At 41.1% G+C, this 22,566-nt stretch overlaps 1 protein-coding gene across 5 annotated transcripts in view; it reads right to left on the minus strand.

Annotated features, from left to right (window-relative positions):
• The window catches only part of acacb (acetyl-CoA carboxylase beta), a 28,485-nt gene extending 6,347 nt beyond the window's left edge, over window positions 1–22,138 (minus strand). Inside the window, exons 1-37 of one of the 5 annotated variants that reach the window (XM_005722218.2) lie at window positions 21,861–22,138; window positions 17,351–17,906; window positions 12,901–13,033; window positions 12,685–12,823; window positions 12,476–12,585; window positions 12,269–12,350; window positions 12,075–12,173; window positions 10,910–11,019; window positions 10,680–10,790; window positions 10,231–10,440; window positions 9,970–10,140; window positions 9,681–9,842; window positions 9,426–9,589; window positions 9,058–9,208; window positions 8,873–8,976; window positions 8,697–8,778; window positions 8,459–8,604; window positions 8,192–8,342; window positions 7,973–8,107; window positions 7,632–7,778; window positions 7,347–7,535; window positions 7,155–7,255; window positions 6,942–7,030; window positions 6,716–6,840; window positions 6,497–6,610; window positions 5,217–5,330; window positions 5,024–5,113; window positions 4,820–4,938; window positions 4,302–4,325; window positions 2,013–2,153; window positions 1,830–1,929; window positions 1,623–1,730; window positions 1,435–1,491; window positions 1,161–1,202; window positions 860–1,075; window positions 560–715; window positions 5–208 (exon numbers count right to left, since the gene is read on the minus strand). In XM_005722218.2, coding sequence (XP_005722275.1) covers window positions 5–208; window positions 560–715; window positions 860–1,075; window positions 1,161–1,202; window positions 1,435–1,491; window positions 1,623–1,730; window positions 1,830–1,929; window positions 2,013–2,153; window positions 4,302–4,325; window positions 4,820–4,938; window positions 5,024–5,113; window positions 5,217–5,330; window positions 6,497–6,610; window positions 6,716–6,840; window positions 6,942–7,030; window positions 7,155–7,255; window positions 7,347–7,535; window positions 7,632–7,778; window positions 7,973–8,107; window positions 8,192–8,342; window positions 8,459–8,604; window positions 8,697–8,778; window positions 8,873–8,976; window positions 9,058–9,208; window positions 9,426–9,589; window positions 9,681–9,842; window positions 9,970–10,140; window positions 10,231–10,440; window positions 10,680–10,790; window positions 10,910–11,019; window positions 12,075–12,173; window positions 12,269–12,350; window positions 12,476–12,585; window positions 12,685–12,823; window positions 12,901–13,033; window positions 17,351–17,886 — 4,932 coding nt within the window. In that variant the 5' untranslated portion in view covers window positions 17,887–17,906; window positions 21,861–22,138. Of the gene's footprint in view, window positions 1–4; window positions 209–559; window positions 716–859; window positions 1,076–1,160; window positions 1,203–1,434; window positions 1,492–1,622; window positions 1,731–1,829; window positions 1,930–2,012; window positions 2,154–4,301; window positions 4,326–4,819; window positions 4,939–5,023; window positions 5,114–5,216; window positions 5,331–6,496; window positions 6,611–6,715; window positions 6,841–6,941; window positions 7,031–7,154; window positions 7,256–7,346; window positions 7,536–7,631; window positions 7,779–7,972; window positions 8,108–8,191; window positions 8,343–8,458; window positions 8,605–8,696; window positions 8,779–8,872; window positions 8,977–9,057; window positions 9,209–9,425; window positions 9,590–9,680; window positions 9,843–9,969; window positions 10,141–10,230; window positions 10,441–10,679; window positions 10,791–10,909; window positions 11,020–12,074; window positions 12,174–12,268; window positions 12,351–12,475; window positions 12,586–12,684; window positions 12,824–12,900; window positions 13,034–14,176; window positions 14,403–14,781; window positions 14,943–16,638; window positions 16,970–17,350; window positions 17,907–21,860 lie in introns of those variants that run through there. The other 4 variants (XM_005722219.2, XM_013914570.1, XM_013914566.1 and 1 more) reach the window with 4 other exon arrangements.
• Between the last annotated feature and the right edge of the window lie 428 nt (window positions 22,139–22,566).

Raw genomic sequence — 22,566 nt, forward strand, 5'->3', positions numbered from 1 at the left:
TCACCTGTCCAGAACTTCGGTCAGTGACTTCTTTATACAAGCTGATATCCAAATAATAGCCAGATTCATTAGTAAGGAACAGGCGGATGGGAATGGCATTCCCAGTCGGTGTAAGGCGGATGTTGATCTTCAGCTCTGCCTGAAGGACGCGCAGCTTCCAAAGGCGACTGCCATATCGCATCACCATGGAGCGGACAGACTCCTCGATCTGATAAATCAAAGATCAGGACAAGCAAGCATGTTACATGTGAAGTCTGAAGGCTTTACAGGTCACGGTTTAGGTATCGAATCTGTGAATGTGGACTACTGATACAACAAAACATTAGTAACAAACAAGAAGTAAAATATTAAAAGCAGTAAAACATTTATGAAAGAGAGAATCATACCTGAAAGACTGATAAAACACTAATATTATGTAGTGCATATTTAAAAAAAAAAAGTCATAGCACAATTTATTCACCAAAATAAAATATACTATAATCTCGAGAACTGTATGCATATTTTTGTCTTAATAACTTATTGTGAAGATATACTGCAATAGAGATTGCAGAACACTGACTTTAGATAGGTCCATGATAACAGTGGGGACGAAGTTGAGGAAGATGTGATTGCAGTCTGTGCGAACACTGGTGTTACTGAAGGCCACCTCCAACTCATCCATGGCTTCCAACAGCAGACGTTCTCCCTCATTTTGGAGGTATTCAAATGAAGCTTCCTGGTTATTAATAAACATGTAGTGGCTTTAAGTTCTTTGAGTGCAAAAATCTTTTTCAAACAGCAAAATAACACATGCTACAAGCACATTTCTCATCTTGTTGGACATATAAAACAAAAGTCAAAATTTGTTCTGTTTACTTACCTTTGTAATGAGATCTGAGTGGCGGATAATTGCTCGGATGAAGAAGCGGTAGTCCGTAACTTCAGCACCCTCCTGAACACGAGCAGCTCCCAGGTAGAGGTGCATCTTGTGGTTGGCGCAGGGAACAGCTGTCAGGTCAAAGTTCCTCATTCGGTTGAGCTCCAGCTGAAAGGCCAAAGCTGGCTCCAGATTCCGGTAAATACGATCTTCCTGAAACTGAAGGGAAGCACAGATTCAGTCATCGTTTCCTTAGAAATGACATGTCAGCTCTGTAAATGCAGGTTGTTTAAAAACCACTTACCCCATCTCTAGCTCTGAATGTGAAGAACTTGGGGAATTCTCTCTGTTTAAATGAAAATTTAAAACAATAATTAGACTGCAGCCTTTCAAAGTAAAAAGTAGCCTGCAAGGACTTTCCAAATGGAAAATGAAATGAAAATGGAAAAACACAAACAATAGGATTTAGTCAAGGTAAGTACCCCCCCCCCGAAATCTTGATTTTATGAAAAGTGATATGTGAATGAAATTAAAGCTATCTATGATCATGATGCACTGCATATAAGATACACAATTACCTTCTGTACAATCAGAAAGGTGATTCTCCTTATTCCATACTCGAAGAGAATAGCTTTCTGTAAAAAAATAAAATAAAAAGTCAAAATCACTAAAAAAAAAAAATAAATAAAAAACAAAAAAAACAAAAAGGAAAACTGTGATCTGCTATTTAAAAGAAGAATGCTTTATTTTAGATTTGGTTGGTAACCTTTGACTGTCCAAAGGCAGTAAAGGCTCGGACCAAGGCATCGTCATCTTCTGTGTCTGCTGTTTTTATGGACACATTAATGATGTGGATTGGGTTCTCCCTGGCACTCTGCAGGAGATAAAAGAGAAATCAGAGCGTGCACATATAGATTAAAACAGTCTAACTATTGTTAAGCCCTGTCCTCCTTATACAGTCACAGCCGCTCACCTTGAAGTGCTCCTCATCGTAGAAGCTGGAGCAGGACTCAGAGAAAGGAGTATTCTCCATAAGTGGCTCGGCAAAACTGGAAAGAACTTCATCAAAATTCCTGCAAAACCAAAAGAAAGACATTAACATTTGATTAATTTCACTTTGAGATAATTCATCAAATCAAAAAAAAAAAAAAAGGACCTTTTGAAGTCATCAAAACACTGGAAAGCCACCATGGCCCCCATTCGCTGGCACGGTGGAGACAAGGCTCCATCCAGGAGGAGCTCACTGCCCTGCCTTCTCAATTTAAATTGGCCTGATCCACTGACTGGCACAGGAACCCTAAAAACAAACAAACAAACAAACAAACAAACAAACAAACAAAAAACACACATTTAAAAATAAGTCAAAACCACTGGACAATGAGGTGACAACGAACAAGATGCCCAAAAATTCATAAAGAGAGCAATTAAAGCAAGAGTGGATAACTCGTCTTGTCTATTTAAAAACAAATTACAGAGTGTCACCACCATCAGATCATATTGGAATTACATACAGGTGATAGCAGAGGCAGCTTAAAGGATTTTTTTAAGGTTACAAGTCCTAAGCATAAAGTTCTCAGTCGTCCAGTAAGGGTGGGTAACAGGTTATATATACACACAACTGACAGAACCTGTTAGTATCAGATTTTGTACAGTGATGAAGTCTTAAACTGCCACTCATTTCTTCATATTTTGCTGAAACGTGCAAACATACGAGGAAAAACAGTATATAAGGCAAAAACTGAGTCTGCACAATTCTGACAAGCTTGAAAGTAAAGGTGAGACCACCTTTATTCATCAACACTGTCTGAACTCTCTCAGGCAACTTTCTTCTAATATCTTTATGTAGTCTACAGGAATAATTCTCCAGGCTTCTTAAAGGACATTCAAAGCTCTTCTTTGGATGTTGGCTACCTTTTGTTCTGTTCTCTGTGAAGATGACCCCACATTGCTTCAATTATGTTGAGGTCTGGGTTCCTGGGAGGCCAATCCGTTACTGATAGTGCTCCACTGTGGGGGGGGGGGTTTAATCCAGGTCTGCTTTTACTGCACTGACAGTGTGTTTGGGATCCTTGTCATGCAAGTAGGACTATTTTGACAAGATTCCAAACACCACTGATGGAAATATAGCCCTAAATTCACAACTGTGCCTCCACCCACAGAGGGCTGTGTACACTCACTGTTCCTCTCTCCTGACTTCCTCTGTACACATTGATGATGATTTGAAGCAAAAATGTCAAATATGGGTCCATCACTCAAAAAAAAAAAAAAAAAAAAAAGATCTGTTGCTGCTGATATTCAGTTCAGTTCTCGTGTAATTTAGCGAACATCAGCCTTTTCTCCCTGTTCCCCTTTCCTAAGAATGTATCCTTTACAGTCAGTCTTTGACAGTCTTGGGTGGATTTTTTTTTTCCTGACAAAGACTTAACCAGCTGTAGGGTTTTTGTTTGTTATTTTAAGGCTTGAAACTTCTTTTTCCAGTTTCCCCTTTTCTTTTTAAGGACACACTGCATAGCATGGCAAGATATGCCAAGTTTTCAGCTAATAGCTCCTTTGGCAATCACCTTTGAAAATAATCAGATATTAGGATTGAACTGAAAATAAGTGAAAAAGCCGCCAATTTCAAAGAAAAACTTTGAAAGTCCTCCAGAAAGCCAGAATAACTGTTGACCAAGACCAGTTTGGAAAAGGAAAAAAAAAAAAAAGCACAATAAAATTAAGTCTGGCTCCTTGGAAACAAAATATGACAAAACAAGGGGTGGCTCAAGACTTTTGCACAATACTCGGTCATTTAAATTATGGAATATAGACATTGTAATTCTGATTACCAAAATGTTTTACTGCCTGAATTTTATTATGTGCCTATGTGCATGCACCTTTGTCTTCTGCTTACGTGGCCCGATTATCTGCTGTCTGGCTGATTAGCTAAGTAATGTATTTTTATCTCGGAGTATAGGGAGGATCGCCAAGTCAAGTCATCAGCTAAAGTCCAAGTGATGTCAGTAGATGCATGACTCAAGTCGGCTCAGTTCAAAGCCGATTCCCCACCAGGAAGTGAGCTGAAAGGGATTATGAGCTGTTGTAATCCAGAGCAACTGTTACTATATCGGGTTTCAGATTTGCAAATTAAAGGTTGGAGAATGCAGGCTGGCCATTAGGTAACAACTAATGTAATTTCAGGCCTGAGGTTTTTAAGAGGAACATGAAAAAAAAAAGCTGAAAATGTGCCTCTTAAAAAGCCCAGCTATGCTTTACATGTTGAAAGAAGCAGAAAAAAAAAAATCAGATGGCCCAGATCAGCATAAAAGTGAATTTAAAAGGACAAATCAGTTCTTAAGCAAATGTATCTGGGCAGAAGGAAAAAGCAACATGATGCATCCAGCATGCATTGCTGTGAGACAAACAGAGGATACGGTGGTTTGGTTGTTTGGGAGGAGCTTTACTCTACCTGTTCAGAGTAGGGCTGCTCCCTCTGAAATAAGATGATTAACAGGTGAATATTAGCAGTGCATGATCAAACTGTATGTCTACTACGTCTGGTAATATGATTAGACTGAAGCAATTTTAAAGAGACTAAGCACATTCACATCAAAGTCAAGTATGGCAAAACTGCATTCAGGGTTAGCCATATGTTACTTCACAGCACCAGGGTGGCACTGCACCTGTACCCCATGGGGACAGGTGAACATTTCTTTTCTGGATTACCGGTAATCGATCAGGCCACCATTGTACAGAGGACACCTAAATTATGTTTTTAAGGCCTGGATTTCATATGAAAAGTCTCTTTAAAGAATCCCCATCAATACAAGTGAACGATCTCCACAGAGAAAGAGAAAGCTTACATCCTCGGATGCTACAAAGGAAATATGTGGTCAAATTTGGAGGTGGTAGTGACTCATTTGTGACTCAGAAATTAGAGAATATCATTTGATTCGTCCGTGGCTCGGTGTGAAGTAAAAGTGTCACCTGTTTGGATGTGATGATGGCAACATAAACTGAAAGTCTACAGCGCATGTTCCATCCTGCAGCTGGTGATGCTGGATGCTGTTTAGCTCATAGGCGATGTAACCTCTGCGGACGTACACCTGAAAGTCAAGACAGAACAACAGAATGACCATTTAATAAAAACGCATAAGACAGAACATGTCTGTGTGAATGCACTAACCATACCTCCAAAGCAGCCATGCATACAACTTGATTGGAGTGATAGAAGAAGTTGGGCAAAACGTCAAAAATTGAGGTTTCAGAGAGAATGAGTTTCTGTGGCAAATAAAAATATATATTTATCATTCACGGTATAAATGTGCTGCTCTAAAGTGATGTAACAAAGACGTTTTTTTAAAATACAAAACACAAAGCCAACCTTCAAATTCTCTGGACAGAACTGGTGACCATACATATCAATGGCTGACAGGAAGATGGACTCCACCTGGTTGTGTCTCAGTTCATATGATGGTAAATGAGAAGCAATCAGGACCTATGAGATATTTGCAAATACTATAACAACATAGTCAAATAAAATAACTTTAAAGCAGATGCATGATTATTCAAACTTCAACAAAACATATGCAGTTAGATCTGTAATTTGTTGGACAAAGACAGAATCATGTAGCTTTGCTTCTGTCAATCACCACAGTGGATTTCAAATCAAAAACCTTGACACGATCAAAGTGACGACTTTCATCTTTAATTCTATGGGTTTACTACTAATTATAGTAGTTTTTATGCACAGTCCACCATTTTCAGAGGCTCAAAATAACTGGACAAACTAACATAATTTTATATATAAGAACTGTTTTTAGTCCTTGGATGAAAATCCTTAGAAGTCAGTGGCTGCTGAAAGTCTAGAACTCATGAATATCACAAAAGGCTTTGCTTCTTCCCTTAAAATGCTCTGCCAGGCTTACACCACAGACACCTTCAGCTTAATAACTGAAAAGCTGCTTTGTTGGGTTGAGATCAGGTGACAGACTTGGCCAATGAAAGATTTCTGGGGGGGAAGGAAAACAAAACTTTTTTCTTCTTCGGAAGAATACCCCATTTATTTGCCTTTGACAAACTCTGTGTTTGCAGTACACTTTGGATCATTACCAGTTTGCAGAGAGTACAGGCCTGTACACTTCAGAATTCATCCTGCCGTGTCTATCAGCAGTCACATCATCAATAAACACTAGATACCCAGTTCTACTGGAAGCCATACATGCCCATGCCATAGCTTTGTCTCCACCATGTTTATAGATAATGCTTTGGATCCTCCTCCATATTTTTCCTGGTACAAGTTCATTCTGGTTTCATCTGTTCAAAGAATTTTCTGCCACAAAGGTGCAGCATCTTTTCTGGCCAATTCCAATCTGGCCTTCGTGTTCCTGAGTGTAACCAGCGGTTTGCACCTTGTTGTTCTTGAGGGGTTTTTTTTGAGACATTATTTTCTTAACCACAGAAAAACATTCTGTCACCATCCAATTTATTTGTCTCTTGTGGTCTTTCAGGCCTTTTGGTGTTGCTGGGCTGGTCAGTGCAGACCTTCTTTTTAAGAAGGAGACAGAATGTTGATTTGGACATTCCTACAGTTTTTGCTTCTCTCTCTCTAGAAGGTTTACTATATTAAAAATAAATAGCAAAACTCAATGCAAGCTCTCTTACCTGTCTAGCTCTCAAGGCTACCTTTGAGTTCTCCATCTTGCTAAGCTGTGTGAGTTCATTCAAAATAGCCATGAGCTCATCTGCCAGAGTGGGATCCCGTCCACACAACTGATCCTATACAAAGTTAAAGACAAACCTTCATCACTGTCCGTCCACGTGACTTTGTGCAGGATGAACGGTTATCAGGTTTGCTTCAGTGAAAAACGATGAGAGCCTTACAATGAGTATTGTGACCAGGACGTTCTTCTTGGATACTTGAGCATGAGAGAAGATGTAGTCGAGCACAGGACTCATGTCAGGTTTGTGCTTCTCTCTCAGGTTGATGACACACTTATCATAGTGAGCTGTTAAGGACCCAAAATAAATAAAAGCATTTCCATCATAACGGAGCTGCAATTGCAATAAAGAAGAGGTGACATAAAACCTGAAGGGGTGCTGATGTTACCTTGCTGAAACTGCATCTCTACCTGCAGGTAGCGCTTCAACAGATCGAGAACCACAGATTTCATGTAGCCACGGATTCCACTCCGATATCTGAACAGAAAAAAAATTCAGATGTGTCAACAATTACAACGATAACATAATTCAAAGATATTACTGCTACTACCACCACTACACAATATGCATCTGACCAAATGGGGGGGGGGGGAAAAAAGACCTCTGCACCAGCTGTACAATGCTCTGAGTGTTCATGAAGAAAACCTCTCGGTCAGCTTTCCTCTGCAAGGTTGCTGCATGGCTGTCTAAAATGTTTGCAATCTGGAATCAGATAAGCCAAACGTCATCTTATCACACTGGTAAAAGCGATTTATTTAAAAAGCTCACAAGCAGCCTTTGCATAGCATTTTACCCTTTGACTGGGGAACTGGCAGAGGACGGAGGTGATGTTGCTCGCATACTGAGCCATGACTTTGCGGATATCTTTCTCAACAGTAGGTGGAATACGGCCAGCCACGCTGGTCATGATCTCTTGAAGTTCCAAAAGCGGCAGTGAGGGGTCCCTTAGAGTCTTCATCAGGGTAGCAACCCACTCTTTCAGCTGTAGGTTTACATGCAAACATGCTCGTATACATCAATAAAACGCTTTTGTGTCTTGTAATGAGAAATCTGCAGTGGCAGAAGGGCTGATATATACCTTTGTGCTAAAGTAGGGTTCTTCAAGGCAGTACCCATCCATGACATTAACCAGGTTTTCAAGAACACTGTGGAACACCTGGTGAAGCTTCTCCCCAGCCATGGGAAGTGGCTGCTGAGGCGGTAGCACCGCTGTGTTGAGTTCCACCTGTGAAGGAAGAGGAAAGAAAATGAGAGGAAGTTTTCACAGCAATTTCAATAACAGGAAGAACTTACACTGAAGTAAAAGAAAATAAAATGAATAGATACAGACCAAATATATAAACAGGACACCAAAGTATTGCTAGAATTGTTTGCAAAAAATTCGAAATGAAGATTTTGATGTGCTCTGGAATAACCCACCCTGTGTATACTGCTGGGATCATCCAGATCCATACGTGCCACCACACAGCCAGGCTCCAGAACCGCTCCCGGTCGCTTGACAAAATGGATACAGCCAGACTGCTGCGCAGTCAACGTCATCACCATCTTCATCACCTGAATAATAAAGGACAAGTAAGCAAAACGAACCGGCACAAATGGCATAAGTCACAAAATCCTATCCACCGTATATTCTGTTACCTCAATCTCTGCATAAGTTTCCCCTGCAAAAATATGATCTCCATCCTCAACCATGTATTGCAGCAGCTTGCCAGCAGAGGGCGAGCGTAGGACCGTGGGGTCATTCTCCTTCTCAAAAACACAGGTCTTGTTGCCAACGGTGATGCGAAACCTGAAACGTTAAAATAGTGCCGGTAATGAGTAATCAGTTAAACCAGAAGTAAATAACCAAACTGGAAAAAAACAAACAAAAACAAAAACAAAAAAACCCCGCAGTGGTAGCCTTGCCTGTCCACTTCTTCCTTCATGTAGGTTATATGGCTGCTGCCATTGTAGCACAGCAGGAGGCCGCCATCGTTCAAACGGTGGACGTCTATTTCGATGTGCGAGCCATTCATAATAACGACATACGTTGTTGGGGACTGGCGAGCCACCTGCAGGAAACAGCAGTGATAATCTATTCATTAAAAAAGGTAAGAGGCTGAATTAAAAACAAAACAAAGCAGGAAAGGAACAAAACAGATACCTTCAGACAGAATTTGACTCCTTCATATATTAGGTCCACATTGACAGAGTTGAGCAGACTGTTTGCAGGCAGTACCTGACCTCTACAGATGCAGCAGATAATGTTTATAAGAGTCAATTGCATAAAGACACGGGAAGAGCGCTGCAGTGAAACATTAACGACAAGTGCCTACTGACCTTTCCAGGGAATGTAGATAGTCAGACATGCTCTTTCTGAAGATAGCATCTGCAACAAGCAAAGCCCCACAGACAACACCAAGCAGGGTATTTGGTCTCTCTGCCTGCAGAAAGAACACGTGGCTTTGTGAATTAAAGGAATTATACACAAGTTCAATGGTCCATATCTGTCTTCAGTCTCTTACCTGCACTTTCTCTGCAATGAGATGATCCAGCCATCCGGTATCAATGTCATTGTTTCTGAAGCTTTCGGTTTCAAGTAATTTAATGAGGTATTCGACTGTCGTCCGAAAGTCACCTCTGATGGACAGCTCTTTCATAGCCACCACCATGTTTCTGGAAAATACAGAAAACCCAAATACATACACTAACAACCTAACACCAATTAAGGCTGACAAATTTAAGACAACTGTACTGCTGGCAAAAGCATGCTGCATCTTCTAACAGAGTACCACTTTATCTGGAATCAGGTAAAGCGGTACTCTTTGCCGCACAGCCCACAAGTAGCTGATAATAGGAAAAAATACAATTAAAATAAAATAAAGGAGCTTACGAAATGGCTTCTTCACGGTTCTCGCCCCATGAAAAACAGTGTCCAAACTGGGAATCTGCAAATTCGTGTAGGCCACCAGTCGCGCCCACACTGAAATAACCCCAGACGTTCTTACTGCTGCGGAAGTTCAGCTCCTGCACGGTGCCCGAACTGGGCTTGAACCCCTGTGAGTGCGGAGTGTGAATCAGTGGTTTAAAAAAACATGAACAGTACATAACAGTGTCATGTTTCCTGGTTAATGAAGCTGAAGTCCACCTCATCTGGGTTCTCACTGGTGATCCGTGCAGCTATGACGTGGCCTCTCGGACGAGGGACGCAATCTGGAGACTCAAAGTTAATAATGGTGTCACCCCAGGGACTTTCTCCATAAAGCACACGTACGTCCTTAATTCTGTGAAGTGGGATGCCCATCGCAATCTGTGAGAGATTAAGCAAATATTTAGATGGGAGAATCTGATCAGCATCTGTAGGATCAATAAGAACAAATTTCTCATTTTGTTCCTTGGGTATAATTATGTGTCTGAGCCTCCTAACAGAGGTTTACCTGAAGTTGAGCAGCTGGCAAGTTTACATCTGCGATCATCTCTGTACAAGGATGTTCCACCTGCAGGCGAGGATTCAGCTCCAGAAAATGGAAACTTCCATCTTCAGAGTAGAGATATTCCACAGTACCTGCACTCACATAGCCTACGATCTTGGCCAGTCGCACAGCACACTAGGCCACAAAGGAAATAACGAGGAGACAATATGTCTCTAAGAGCAGACTTTAGTGTGTTAGCATTAGAATACAAGGACATAAACTTACCCGCTCCATTCGCTCCAATGTTGAAGCGGGAGCTATGGTGGCAGGAGCCTCTTCGATGATCTTCTGGTGCCTCCTCTGGATGGAGCAGTCTCGTCCAAAAAGAGAGATGGCATTTCCATACATGTCCCCCAGTATCTGGACCTCCAGGTGTCTCGCATGCTGAGCCAGCTGCATGATGAAGATGGGTGAGCCGGGCACCTCCGTCTGGACCTGCACTCAGAATAACACATGAAGTGTAAAGTCTTCTTGTTCCTCGACAATCACAGCCTATCCAATCACAGTTTATATAGTATAGAGCTGTAATCTGGAAGTCTATCAAACTGAGTACTGTGCCATTTTATTTTATGACCATGCAAATTAACAACTGAGTGTGGACATCCTGGCTGCTAAGAAAATTAAAAGAAACTGGGTAAATTAGACATTAGTTTGTAAAACGTAACTGCACAAACCTGTCTAAAGAAACCTGGAAAATCATCAGAGCACTCAACTTTCCGAATACCCTTTCCACCTCCACCCTCAGAGGCCTTGATTACAACCGGATAACCAATTTTCTCAGCTTCCTGAAGAGAAAAGAAAAATACGCACCAGACAACTTATAACCAAAAGTATGTACTAAAGATTTCGATTAAAACTAATTAATTTGTAGATATTAATATTGTTGATTTGTTACTATGCTTACTGCTATCCCCTCGTCTACATCGTGAACACAGCCCTGTTTGTAGACCTCTGGAGGAACATTGATGACATTGCCCTCTCTTTGGTCCTCTTCAGCCCAGTCCAGTCTCAGATCTGGAGCACAAGCACACACACTAGGTAAGAACAAAGTGGTCCCAAGTGAGTATGTACTACATAATAGAGTCTACGCCATGTGCAAAATAGCACATTACAAGTTTAATGCATGTAACAGTCATGCGGCCCACTGTTTTTGGGGTTTAACAATCAGTTCTTTGAGGTTTGTGGGCATTTGTTCACATTTTTCCTTTAAGGACCCGCCGCAGTATATCAGTTCGGCTAAGGTCTGGACTTTGACTCTGACTCTGGTATACAAAGTAGTTCATGACAGACTGAGTGACTACAATGTGCACAGGTCTGTGCCACCACCGTGCTTTACAGTTGTTATTAGGTGTTTATGCCGATATGCTGTGTTTGGATTTCACCAATCACAACGCGCTGCATCAGGGTCAAACATCTCCACTTTGGTCTCGTCTGTCCGAAGGACATTTCGTTTGTTCGGTAGCAGCTCTGCAAACCTATGCCGTGCTGCCACGTTTTGTTTGTTTTTTCACAGGGGAGAGGCTTTTTCCTGGTAACTCTTTCAGGCAGGCCATGCCTGTTCAGTCTTTTTCTACTTCCACTGTCAAGAACTTTAACATTTAACGTGCCAACTGAGGCCTGTGGAGTTTGTGTAACCACATCTTAACCCGGTGCGCAAATTTCAGTCTACTCCAGGGAAGATTTAACAATGTTTTGAATGTTTTCTACTTATGATTAATCACTGTAAAATGATGGACTTTAACTTGTGTGAAAACTGATTTATAACCACTCTCAGATTTATGGGCAACAACAATCGCTTCTCTGAGATCATTGCTAATCTCTTTACTCCTAAGTAATTTGTGTTGCTGAACTTCTGCTTTTGTAAAGATGTTCATATCTGCTGATGACCAGTTAATCGAACACATTCAATTAGCATCACCCGGCTACTACTTACCCTCTTAATTCATATTGAAGCAGTAAAGGTGTACATAGCTTTCACAGGACTGCATAGAGCACAGTGATAACTCTCTCACACCTGCTTAGAGCTGCTTTGTTTATGGCGGAGTTAGTGCAGAGAGGAAAAGCATCACCTGATCCACTCCACGGTAGTGTGGGAATGTCGGCACTCTGGGCCACAATGGAAGAAGCCACTTTATCCCCCAAAGCCCACATGGCTTTACTGGATGGCCCTGAGAGAAACAGCAGAGGTCAATTTATCATGAGAAGCAGCACAAAGCTTTCTAACTAAATGAAAGTAATAAAATGAAAGCAACTGCTCTTTTACCCAAAAATGAAATGCCCGCTTTACTCAGGAGCTCAGGCAGTTTGGGATTTTCAGATGCATGACCCCAACCAGCCCAGACAGCCTGTAAAGAGCAATGTGCACAGAAACAGACTGTTGTTTATTTACAGGCAGAGAAAGTAACAACTGAATACAGCAGGTGGGCCCGTGCTAAAAAGAACCGCTGTTTAAATAAACGGTGAGTAGCACCTCCACTTGAATCCTTTTTGCAATGTCAACTATCAGCTCCACGTTGGCATAGTTGTTATTGTTGGTGCCACCGGGTACAGGCACATAGTGGTCGGCCATTTTAATATATTCTGCAGGGAAACAGGAAGCAAGGCTCAGAACTTCACAGTGAGAAAAGCATTTCTACTGGTTCATCACATACGTTTTAGGCGATGACTGATAACAATTACCTGCATTAGCTTTTAAGTCTTCAGGAGTTACCATGACAACAAAGCGGATGGTCCTCTCATTGCGAAACATTTCATAGGACCAGCGGCGGATAGAGCGCATACATTTGACTGCAGCGATGCCATTATTAGCGATCAGCACCTGTAAGAGGACCCAACATAAATATCGCTCAGAAAAATGTAGATAAATTAGAAATTCAAGAAGGGTTTCGTTCTTACTTTTTCTATGACACGGCTGCCACCGAATCTTGTGACAAACTCTGCAGGAGAGGCCACGGTAAAGTCCCTGTGCAGATCCATCTTTCTGTGTTCACGTCCCTTTTTCACCAAGTGAGGACCAGACATGCTAGGCCTGCATTGGAAAGTTCACAGTTAGTCTTGACCCCTCCAAAAAGTGAACTGCATGAAGGCAACAAGCAACTGAATTTAAACTGAAAATCAAAACCCAAAGTCTAGAATCAGTCTCTCTGCAACAGGCAAGGGCAGCCTGTGGAGCAGCCCAGTTTTTATACCCTTAAATCCAAGAGTCTGCGCACAAAACTCAGAACAGTAACCTGAACACAGTAATAGCTGCAGATGTTGCAATGAATCTACCACTCTTGACGGCCCCTTTTATCAGATGTTCACCACAGCTAAGCCAATAAATGTACATGTGTTGTCATCATGGTGTAATCATGCACACTTTACCTTTAGTCCAATTTCCTGCTCATTATATACACACAGCATAATTCCTATCGCCTGGATGACTGAGAACCTACCTACAGTGACATGTTAAAATGTAGTGTGCTTAAAATGTTTTTTTCCTTTATACCCCATGAACAGTAGTGAAAACACCCCCGATGACTACAATCTGGAACAGTACTGGAGAGATGAAGCACCGTTCTTCTAAAAACTGCCCTTTATTTGGCGTTTTGATTTTGGCAGTGCACCGTCTCACGTGTCAGAGCAGCGCAGACGTACAGCTGGAGGTAATGGCTCAGAATAATCATGACCCAAAATAATCAGTCATTCATAAATAAATAGTCAAATCAAATACAGACTCTTGACAATCTTGCCTAATCTGTCTTAAGGGTCAGTGGAAACCAAAATCATCAATCTTCTGAGACCCGGCTTCAAAAATCAGAGTTAAGAGTTAGCAGTTAAGTTGTCTTTTTAGCGCTATATGTATATATGAGTCATTTTGAACAAGTGCAGCCGTGGATCCTCCACCTCTGCCCACAGACTGCCATGCAGTAGTGGTGTAAGGACAATGAAATGTTTGTCTCTGTTATCACTTTTCACATAACAATAATAAATCAACTACAGATAAATATGAAATAAATGCAAATAAGTTAAACTGAGCTGTACTTATTTTAAGTGATATCACACCACATGAATCCCATCACACACACACACACCGAGCAACGATAAGAAACAGGCGAAGCTTTTCCCCATGTTTGGAAATACATAACTGGACTGCACAGCACCAGAACATTTGAACATTTCACGCACATACCATCGTTATCGTCATCTGTCCGCCGGGGTGCCGTTCAGTCCGGGGTTTCGCTGTTTCTTTTTAAACCACCCCCGGGGAGATACGCCCTTGCCCCATCAGTGAAGCCACACAGTAAAGCTGCAGCGCAGCAGCAGTTTGTGCGCCTGTGCTGATATGTGAACTTTACACTTCACTCCTGTTCACTCGGGGAAATACAGTCTGTTATTGTGCTGCTTTCTGATAACGCTTTCCATTTCGGTATCAACCACTTGCTGACTTTTTTTCCGGGACAAGAGGGTTTAGTTTAACCCGATACGCCTACTGCGTTGCACAAACAGTGATAATCTAATCATAACCACGACTTGGGGATTACTAGAAAAATCGGCGGCTTGTCGCAGTGACAGGCTTGCGGCAATAATGACTGCTTGATTGTTACCGTTTCCTTATATGCGTGCAAGCTGCGCACAGCCCGTAAACTACAGCGGCCCTTCCTGTTCACAAACGAGCCTACGAAAGGTGCTGCAGCGGCACTAGTTTCAACACAGAGTAGTTCTGTGTTTAGTTTCCACATACCAGAGTATCACATTACCGAAAACTGCAGCAGCCCTCTGCATTATCGGACTTACCACTGGAGATATGGGAATAAGCTGATACTCGGGTAGTCGTTTCCGTCGAAGGAATACATCGCGCTGTGTTACTACTAGGATTTTAAAAAAGAGTTTTTAAAACCAAAACAAAGGAGACTTCCACAAAGTGCTTCCTCTTGTCCGCTTCCTCCCTTCTCCCCTCCCACATGTGCAGCCGCATATCTGCAAATAAAGTCCCCTGAGCCAAAGCGCTGGCTGCTCTTTGGAAACAAAGCGAGCAGTGCTCCACTAAATCCATTATTGGAAATGTTTATTGTTGGGCATCAAAAGGCTAAAAACGGTCGCGCACGACACGAGCAGACTGATTTTGTTTGTTTGTTTTTAAGTGCAGTGACAACAAAGTATAGGAAGACGCTTCGAAACATCTCACTTTTCTCTTCGCCGTGTAAACCACAATATACCCACTAACACGCATAAATCCAGGCCGATTGAGCTCTAGTAGGTTTTTCTTGGCTCAAGTGTTTTCCCATCTAACGTTCATACACATTCACGCCCCAGTGGGCGCATCAGAGAATAACTTAACCAAAGATATTTAGCATCGACTCCTCTACCTGTTGAGCTACAGCCAGTCTAATAAATATCCATGTATTTATTGTTTTTATGCAATAAATACATGGATAAATAAACACAAATAAACAAAACAGTTTTCTAATTGAACAAAACTAACAAAATCTTTGTCAGCTAGTGGCTATCTCATGTCTAGAACTTCTGGATATTAATCAGGAAACGGTTTCTAACTTTGAGATTTGCTGCAGCTTGTTTACTCTCCAAACTCCTGGGTTGGCTTCAGGGTATGTTTTGGGTCATCGCCTATCTGTACTGTGAACATGAAGTTCAGTGGCATTCATAGCCACCCATTTACACACCTTTTATTTATTACTCACACTCCAGTGGTGATGGATAGATTCTAATTTGGGGTTCAGTGTCTTGCCCAACGACACGCAGGGGCTGAAAGGAGGCAGAGATTGAACCACCGACCTTCCAATTGGAAAATGACTTGCTCTATTTCCTGAGCTGCATTTTTCTGGCTTCCGTATTTTTCCCCATCCCTCTGATATTTATATTGATTAATCTGTGTAAGGAATAATCATCCAGAGACTGAAGATATTTGGCAAAGATTAATCTGACCTTTCTATTCACCAGGCGGATGTATGGTTTGCACCCTATGGTGGGTCTCTACATCTCTGTTTGCTCAAGTCTTCTTCTGAAAGTAGACTTGAATAAGTATCACTTGGATGCCTTTCAGAGAGTCTTCTTGATTGGTTTGGATGGAAAGGATCCTGTGAGCCTCCACCACCGCCACTGGTGTCATGTTTAACCTGCAGAGTTCACCAGAGCCTCCTTATTTTGTCAGAATGTAGCTTAATGATCCCGCTCTTTTCTCTTGCATGTTTTACATGCACTGAATGTTCCTTTGACCACATGTTGTGGGTCCAAGGAAAAAGAAAATATAGAAAATAAAACAAATACTGACCTTTTAACTGGTTCATTTATGAAAAATGAGGAAATAGCAGGCACCGGCCACGCTTTTGAGGTCATTTTCCAATTTCAAAAGAGAGGAGGCTACAGATTAGACATCTTTGACAGTTAAACCCTTCATTTAATATGCATATGAATACCCTCAAACTAAAGCTGAGGGTCTGCAGTTTAAGCCCATGTTTATTATAGAGTATAAGAGTAACCCGAATATGCTTTTGGTAAATAGTTATAATAAAAAACTGTTTAAACAGCAAATAAAGAAAGAAAGAAAGAAAATTAATAATAAAAAGAAGAATATTTAAACTACAATAAAGACCATAAGTCAATTCAGCTACTCGTGTCAAGCTAGTTACTTACCTGTGTGCACTGAAGGAATCCTTGTACCCTCCATGATATCACAAACCACCCGTTGGTATGAAAGTAATTCTTAATTTACCGATATCGCAGAGGAACAAGAAGAAAACTAACATTTGTTGACAATTTCAAAGCGCTTGCTGTGCTCTGACCTCGACTAATGCCACCACCGCTTGTCAAAGTCATTGGCTGAGGCTCTTGTTCCATTAATAGAGCCAAGATATTTGGCATGTGACAATAACACAGGTCAGCTCGTGCAGCTTGTGGAGACAGCACGCTACCGATGCGATAATGTGTGCCCAATTTTTTGGGGGAATGTTCCTCTAGACCAGGGGTGGGCAATCTCAGTCCACGAGGGCCGGTGTCCCTGCAGGTTTTAGATCTCACCTTGGGTCAACACACCTGAATCACATGATTAGCTCGTTACCAGGCCTCTGGAGAACTTCAGGACATGTTGAGGAGCTAATTTAGCCATTTAAATCTGCTGTGTTGGTTGGAGGACACATCTAAAACCTGCAGGGACACCGGCCCTCGTGGACTGAGATTGCCCACCCCTGATCTAGACCTAAAAAACAATCCAGTTTACATTATGCCCTCATTATAGTGTGAGTGTATAAATGGTGTAAGTGAACAGCTTGTTTGTTTATAACATGACAGAGCAGTAAAAACACGCCCCAACCTATATAGCTGACATTCATTTACTTAAAGCCCTTACTTGATGACCGTTGAGCTGGGCTGTGGTACTACAGAAGGCGCCTGTGGAGGGGAAGATTTGATGGTGGAGGACGGTGGCTGAGATGCACCGCTTGGAGGTTTCGTGACCAGAGGTTCTTCGTCCGAAGAGTTATCCTCTGATGCTCCAAGAATAAACTTCAGGCGCTCCCTCGCCTTAGGTCCTGAACTCAGCATTGGTGGGACGCTCTTAGAAGGTTTCTGGGTGGTCGGCAGCACCGTTGGTTGTTTTGAATTTGCCTCCATGGAGCCCTGCAGAGCATCAGAGTCCAATATTCTGCCACAAAGACCCGCAAATGCACTGGCAGCCTGAGGCACGTTATGTTCAGCATGTTGTGAGGCAGCTGCAACTGTTGACAGAGGATCCATGCCTGCATCAGGGCTGCGTGCAGTGGGCACGTCCTCCTCGGCTGCAGAAGGAAGTTCCTCCCCTTTCACGGGCATTGTTACGGTCTTACTATTTATCCTCCACAGCAGCAGAACCCACAGAATAAATCCCCAAAGTGCAAACTCCAGCATTCACAGACATCCTCCTGAAACTGCAACAGGAATAAGGCGGATGTCAAAACTAATTTGAGAGAACAGAAACATTATTTCATCAAATGTGAGCCAAGTTAACAGTATACCAACTGTTGTTTTTTTTTTACACTTGGAATGGATTTTCTGTAAGTGCATTAAAAACTGGAGTCTGAACTATGAATGTGAAAAGTAGTTTAGTGTCAGACACCACCTGGTGGCTGAAAGCTGCAGCTGTAGTTTTGGTCTAAACAAAAGGGTCATCCCATCTCAAATCATCTCATTTCTTGATCATGAAACATCTTTGAGTTGCCACAAATCTTGGACATGTATGAAAATTGCCTGTGAATTCCTATCCTAGATTTTTTAAAGCCCATCTTTCAGGCCTTGTTTGGCCCCACACTGTGAAGTCCTTCAGTGAAGTCCCATATTTGAATATACATTAATAAAACAAACTTAACTCTGCAAAAGACAACTAAAGACAATGTTTGAATTGTCTATAGCTGTATTTGACAATAATGAAAAATAAAATATGTAAATGCTGGAGTTTATTAACTCTATCTGAGATAATAATTTTGATAAATATGTGCAGGATTTTAATTATCAAAAACCACGTGCACTTTGTCCTGGACGAGTCTGATAATTCATGTTAAGAATAAAATTTATTAAGACCCATTAAAAAGACAACAAGTACTAATATAATCTTCTCTGAACATGCAAATAAATGCAGCAAATCAATTAAGATTCATTAAGAGGAATGAAAGATGAATTCTCGGTTCTTATGAAACATTGTTGCATTTTTTTAAAGGGCTGCTTTCATGGTTTATTTTTTAGATTTTTCCCCAATTTTTTAGTGTAACTTTCCCAAATTACAGATCCTGACTAATCTTTAATGGTAGGAAAGGCCACTATCAGGGTATAAAGGTTTGTGATACATAATGCAAAATTTTGAATTTGCAATTGTTTTTTGGAAAATATGGTCAAGTAAAAGGTGATTTGAGATGAAATGACCCCAAAGAAATATGGAAAAAAGACATTTCTAGATTTTTAAAATGGGATAGACTGTTTTAACTTGGCATTTCAGGGCAAATGATGACTACAGGGAGTGCAGAATTATTAGGCAAATGAGTATTTTGTCCACATCATCCTCTTCATGCATGTTGTCTTACTCCAAGCTGTATAGGCTCGAAAGCCTACTACCAATTAAGCATATTAGGTGATGTGCATCTCTGTAATGAGAAGGGGTGTGGTCTAATGACACCAACACCCTATATCAGGTGTGCATAATTATTAGGCAACGTCCTTGCCTTTGGCAAAATGGGTCAAAAGAAGGACTTGACAGGCTCAGAAAAGTCAAAAAGAGTGAGATATCTTGCAGAGGGATGCAGCAGTCTCAAAATTGCAAAGCTTCTGAAGCATGATCATCGAACAATCAAGCGTTTCATTCAAAATAGTCAACAGGGTCGCAAGAAGCGTGTGGAAAAACCAAGGCGCAAAATAACTGCCCATGAACTGAGAAAAGTCAAGCGTGCAGCTGCCAAGATGCCACTTGCCACCAGTTTGGCCATATTTCAGAGCTGCAACATCACTGGAGTGCCCAAAAGCACAAGGTGTGCAATACTCAGAGACATGGCCAAGGTAAGAAAGGCTGAAAGACAACCACCACTGAACAAGACACACAAGCTGAAACATCAAGACTGGGCCAAGAAATATCTCAAGACTGATTTTTCTAAGGTTTTATGGACTGATGAAATGAGAGTGAGTCTTGATGGGCCAGATGGATGGGCCCGTGGCTGGATTGGTAAAGGGCAGAGAGCTCCAGTCCGACTCAGACGCCAGCAAGGTGGAGGTGGAGTACTGGTTTGGGCTGGTATCATCAAAGATGAGCTTGTGGGGCCTTTTCGGGTTGAGGATGGAGTCAAGCTCGACTCCCAGTCCTACTGCCAGTTTCTGGAAGACACCTTCTTCAAGCAGTGGTACAGGAAGAAGTCTGCATCCTTCAAGAAAAACATGATTTTCATGCAGGACAATGCTCCATCACACGCGTCCAAGTACTCCACAGCGTGGCTGGCAAGAGAGGGTATAAAAGAAGAAAAACTAATGACATGGCCACCTTGTTCACCTGATCTGAACCCCATTGAGAACCTGTGGTCCATCATCAAATGTGAGATTTACAAGGAGGGAAAACAGTACACCTCTCTGAACAGTGTCTGGGAGGCTGTGGTTGCTGCTGCACGCAATGTTGATGGTGAACAGATCAAAACACTGACAGAATCCATGGATGGCAGGCTTTTGAGTGTCCTTGCAAAGAAAGGTGGCTATATTGGTCGCTGATTTGTTTTTGTTTTGTTTTTGAATGTCAGAAATGTATATTTGTGAATGTGGAGATGTTATATTGGTTTCACTGGTAAAAATAAATAATTGAAATGGGTATATATTTGTTTTTTGTTAAGTTGCCTAATAATTATGCACAGTAATAGTCACCTGCACACACAGATATCCCCCTAAAATAGCTACAACTAAAAACTACTTCCAAAAACATTCAGCTTTGATATTAATGAGTTTTTTTGGGTTCATTGAGAACATGGTTGTTGTTCAATAATAAAATTATTCCTCAAAAATACAACTTGCCTAATAATTCTGCACTCCCTGTATAAAAACAACTAGAAAACAATGAAGTAATTGCTTTTTTTCAGCCATTATGTTTTAATTGGTCAACTGTTCATATACTTAATGTTTAAGCCTCTTTTTTTTTTTAAAGATCACTATTAAATATTTGTCTTTCTCCTTCTTGGAAAAAGCACAATTCTTTTGATGTCCAAACTTAATGAATCCCCATAAGAAATAAACTCCTTAAAGCATATTAAAATACATCATGACTATAAGAAAAACTGAAATACTAAGTAGTGTTTGTCTCTGTGTACTGTTTAAGTTACTGATTTGAAGGTCAGAGGTCAGATACTCTCTCAGGACAGCAACACTGAAGTTCTTACTTTCATATATTAAGAAAATTATTCAGTAAATTCAGTCAAACAGAAGCAAGAGAAGTAATTACGATCTACACAGTCACGTGTATACTTTAGATGACTAAGTCCTATGTATACACACGAGTGTGTTATCTATGACAGCTGGACCTGGCTGCAGGCTACATTTCCCAGCGAGAGTCCTGTAAACAGCCTGCCTGTAACAGCTGACATGGAGAGCATGCGCTGCTTCATGTGGGGTAAAGGTCAGCACTGAGGGAATGAAAGGAAGGGAAGTTCAGGTGAAGGAGGATGGAAAGAAAAAAAACATCCATAAAAAACAGCAGCAATAGCAGGAACACTTGAACACATCCAAATACAGAATATACATTACACACGTTCTTTGTCCCATTGAAAGATATTGTTTTTTGTTTTGTTTTGTTTTTTAAATAAACAACAATTATAAGGATTTATTAGCATTCATTTTGCATAATAGAAGCACAAAATTTGTGAATTTATCCTTTGGAGCAAATTTAAAGCAGACATAAAAAAAGGAAAAGGCTAAACCGTCACTTTCCTCAAGAAACAAGATCTGAAGCAATGTATTTATGAAATACTTTTACTTTTTATCTGTATTTTTCTAAAAATATATCCCGATACCATATAGCAGATGAATGATTTATTTCTCTTGTGCTTTTCTTTAAAGAACAGGTTTATTCTCACAGGACTTGCTGTTCTAATTAAAAGTTAAGCACATAACAATTTTTATAGGAGTGTCACTTTTTAAAAGGTTATTAATGCATCCAACTTCTGGCGTGAACGTTTTACCTCGTAAACATACAAATATCTGTGAACTCTAACAGAAAAGTTGAACTAAGCACAACAACTGATTCTGCCTGACATAAAAGTTAAATCAGCGCACTGATCGGATCTTTTCCAGAGTTCAGTCTGGAGAAAAACGAGACTGTCTTATTAAAGGTAACGCGTAAATCAAAACATGCCATTTTCACTCACCTGCACAAACTCAGAAACCGGGCAGCTCTGCTCCCGGGTTGTTGATGGCGTTGTTTCACACAGCCAGAGAGCTACAGTACCAGGCTAACCGATTTAAACCCACTGATTATTTCCCACACCTCCACACCACTCGGAACTTATCATGAATTAAAACACATCCGTCATTATCTTATTAATGTGACACAAACCCCAGAATCCCTCCAAACGCTACCAAGGTCTTTATGATTATAGACAGTGCCTCGCCAGCAGCTACAAATGTCAAAGTCACCTACCACTACCTCCACTGCTCAGCGGATTGTGAGTGGGGAGGGGGTCTCTCCCAGAGTTAAGGGTTCCGCCAAAGATCGTGTATACTCAAGATGTTCCTGCTCGATAGAAAAGCAGTAAGCATCTATATTTCCGATCAGCGGAAAAATGCTTGGTTCCTCGGTCTTCTGTTGAGTTCATGAACAATGGGGAAAAGGTGTATTTGAACCTTAAGACTGTTCAGCTCATTAAAATCAATGTATCAGCAAGCACCTTTTTTTTTCTTCAAATTAATGGAATTTGATATGATGCCCACCTTTGTTTTTATTTCCTGTTACTTCTGTATTATGTGTGTGATGAACTTCCAAGAATTGTCATCCTCCCAAACTGACTCCAAGAGCATGCAGAACAGTTAAGGTCAGTGATCATGATTCAATAATAAGAAAGACTAGGCAAAAAT

This window comes from Pundamilia nyererei, unplaced genomic scaffold (genome assembly GCF_000239375.1).
Source record: "Pundamilia nyererei isolate P.nyererei 1_Seehausen unplaced genomic scaffold, PunNye1.0 scaffold00006, whole genome shotgun sequence".
Classification (NCBI taxonomy): Eukaryota; Metazoa; Chordata; class Actinopteri; order Cichliformes; family Cichlidae; genus Pundamilia; species Pundamilia nyererei.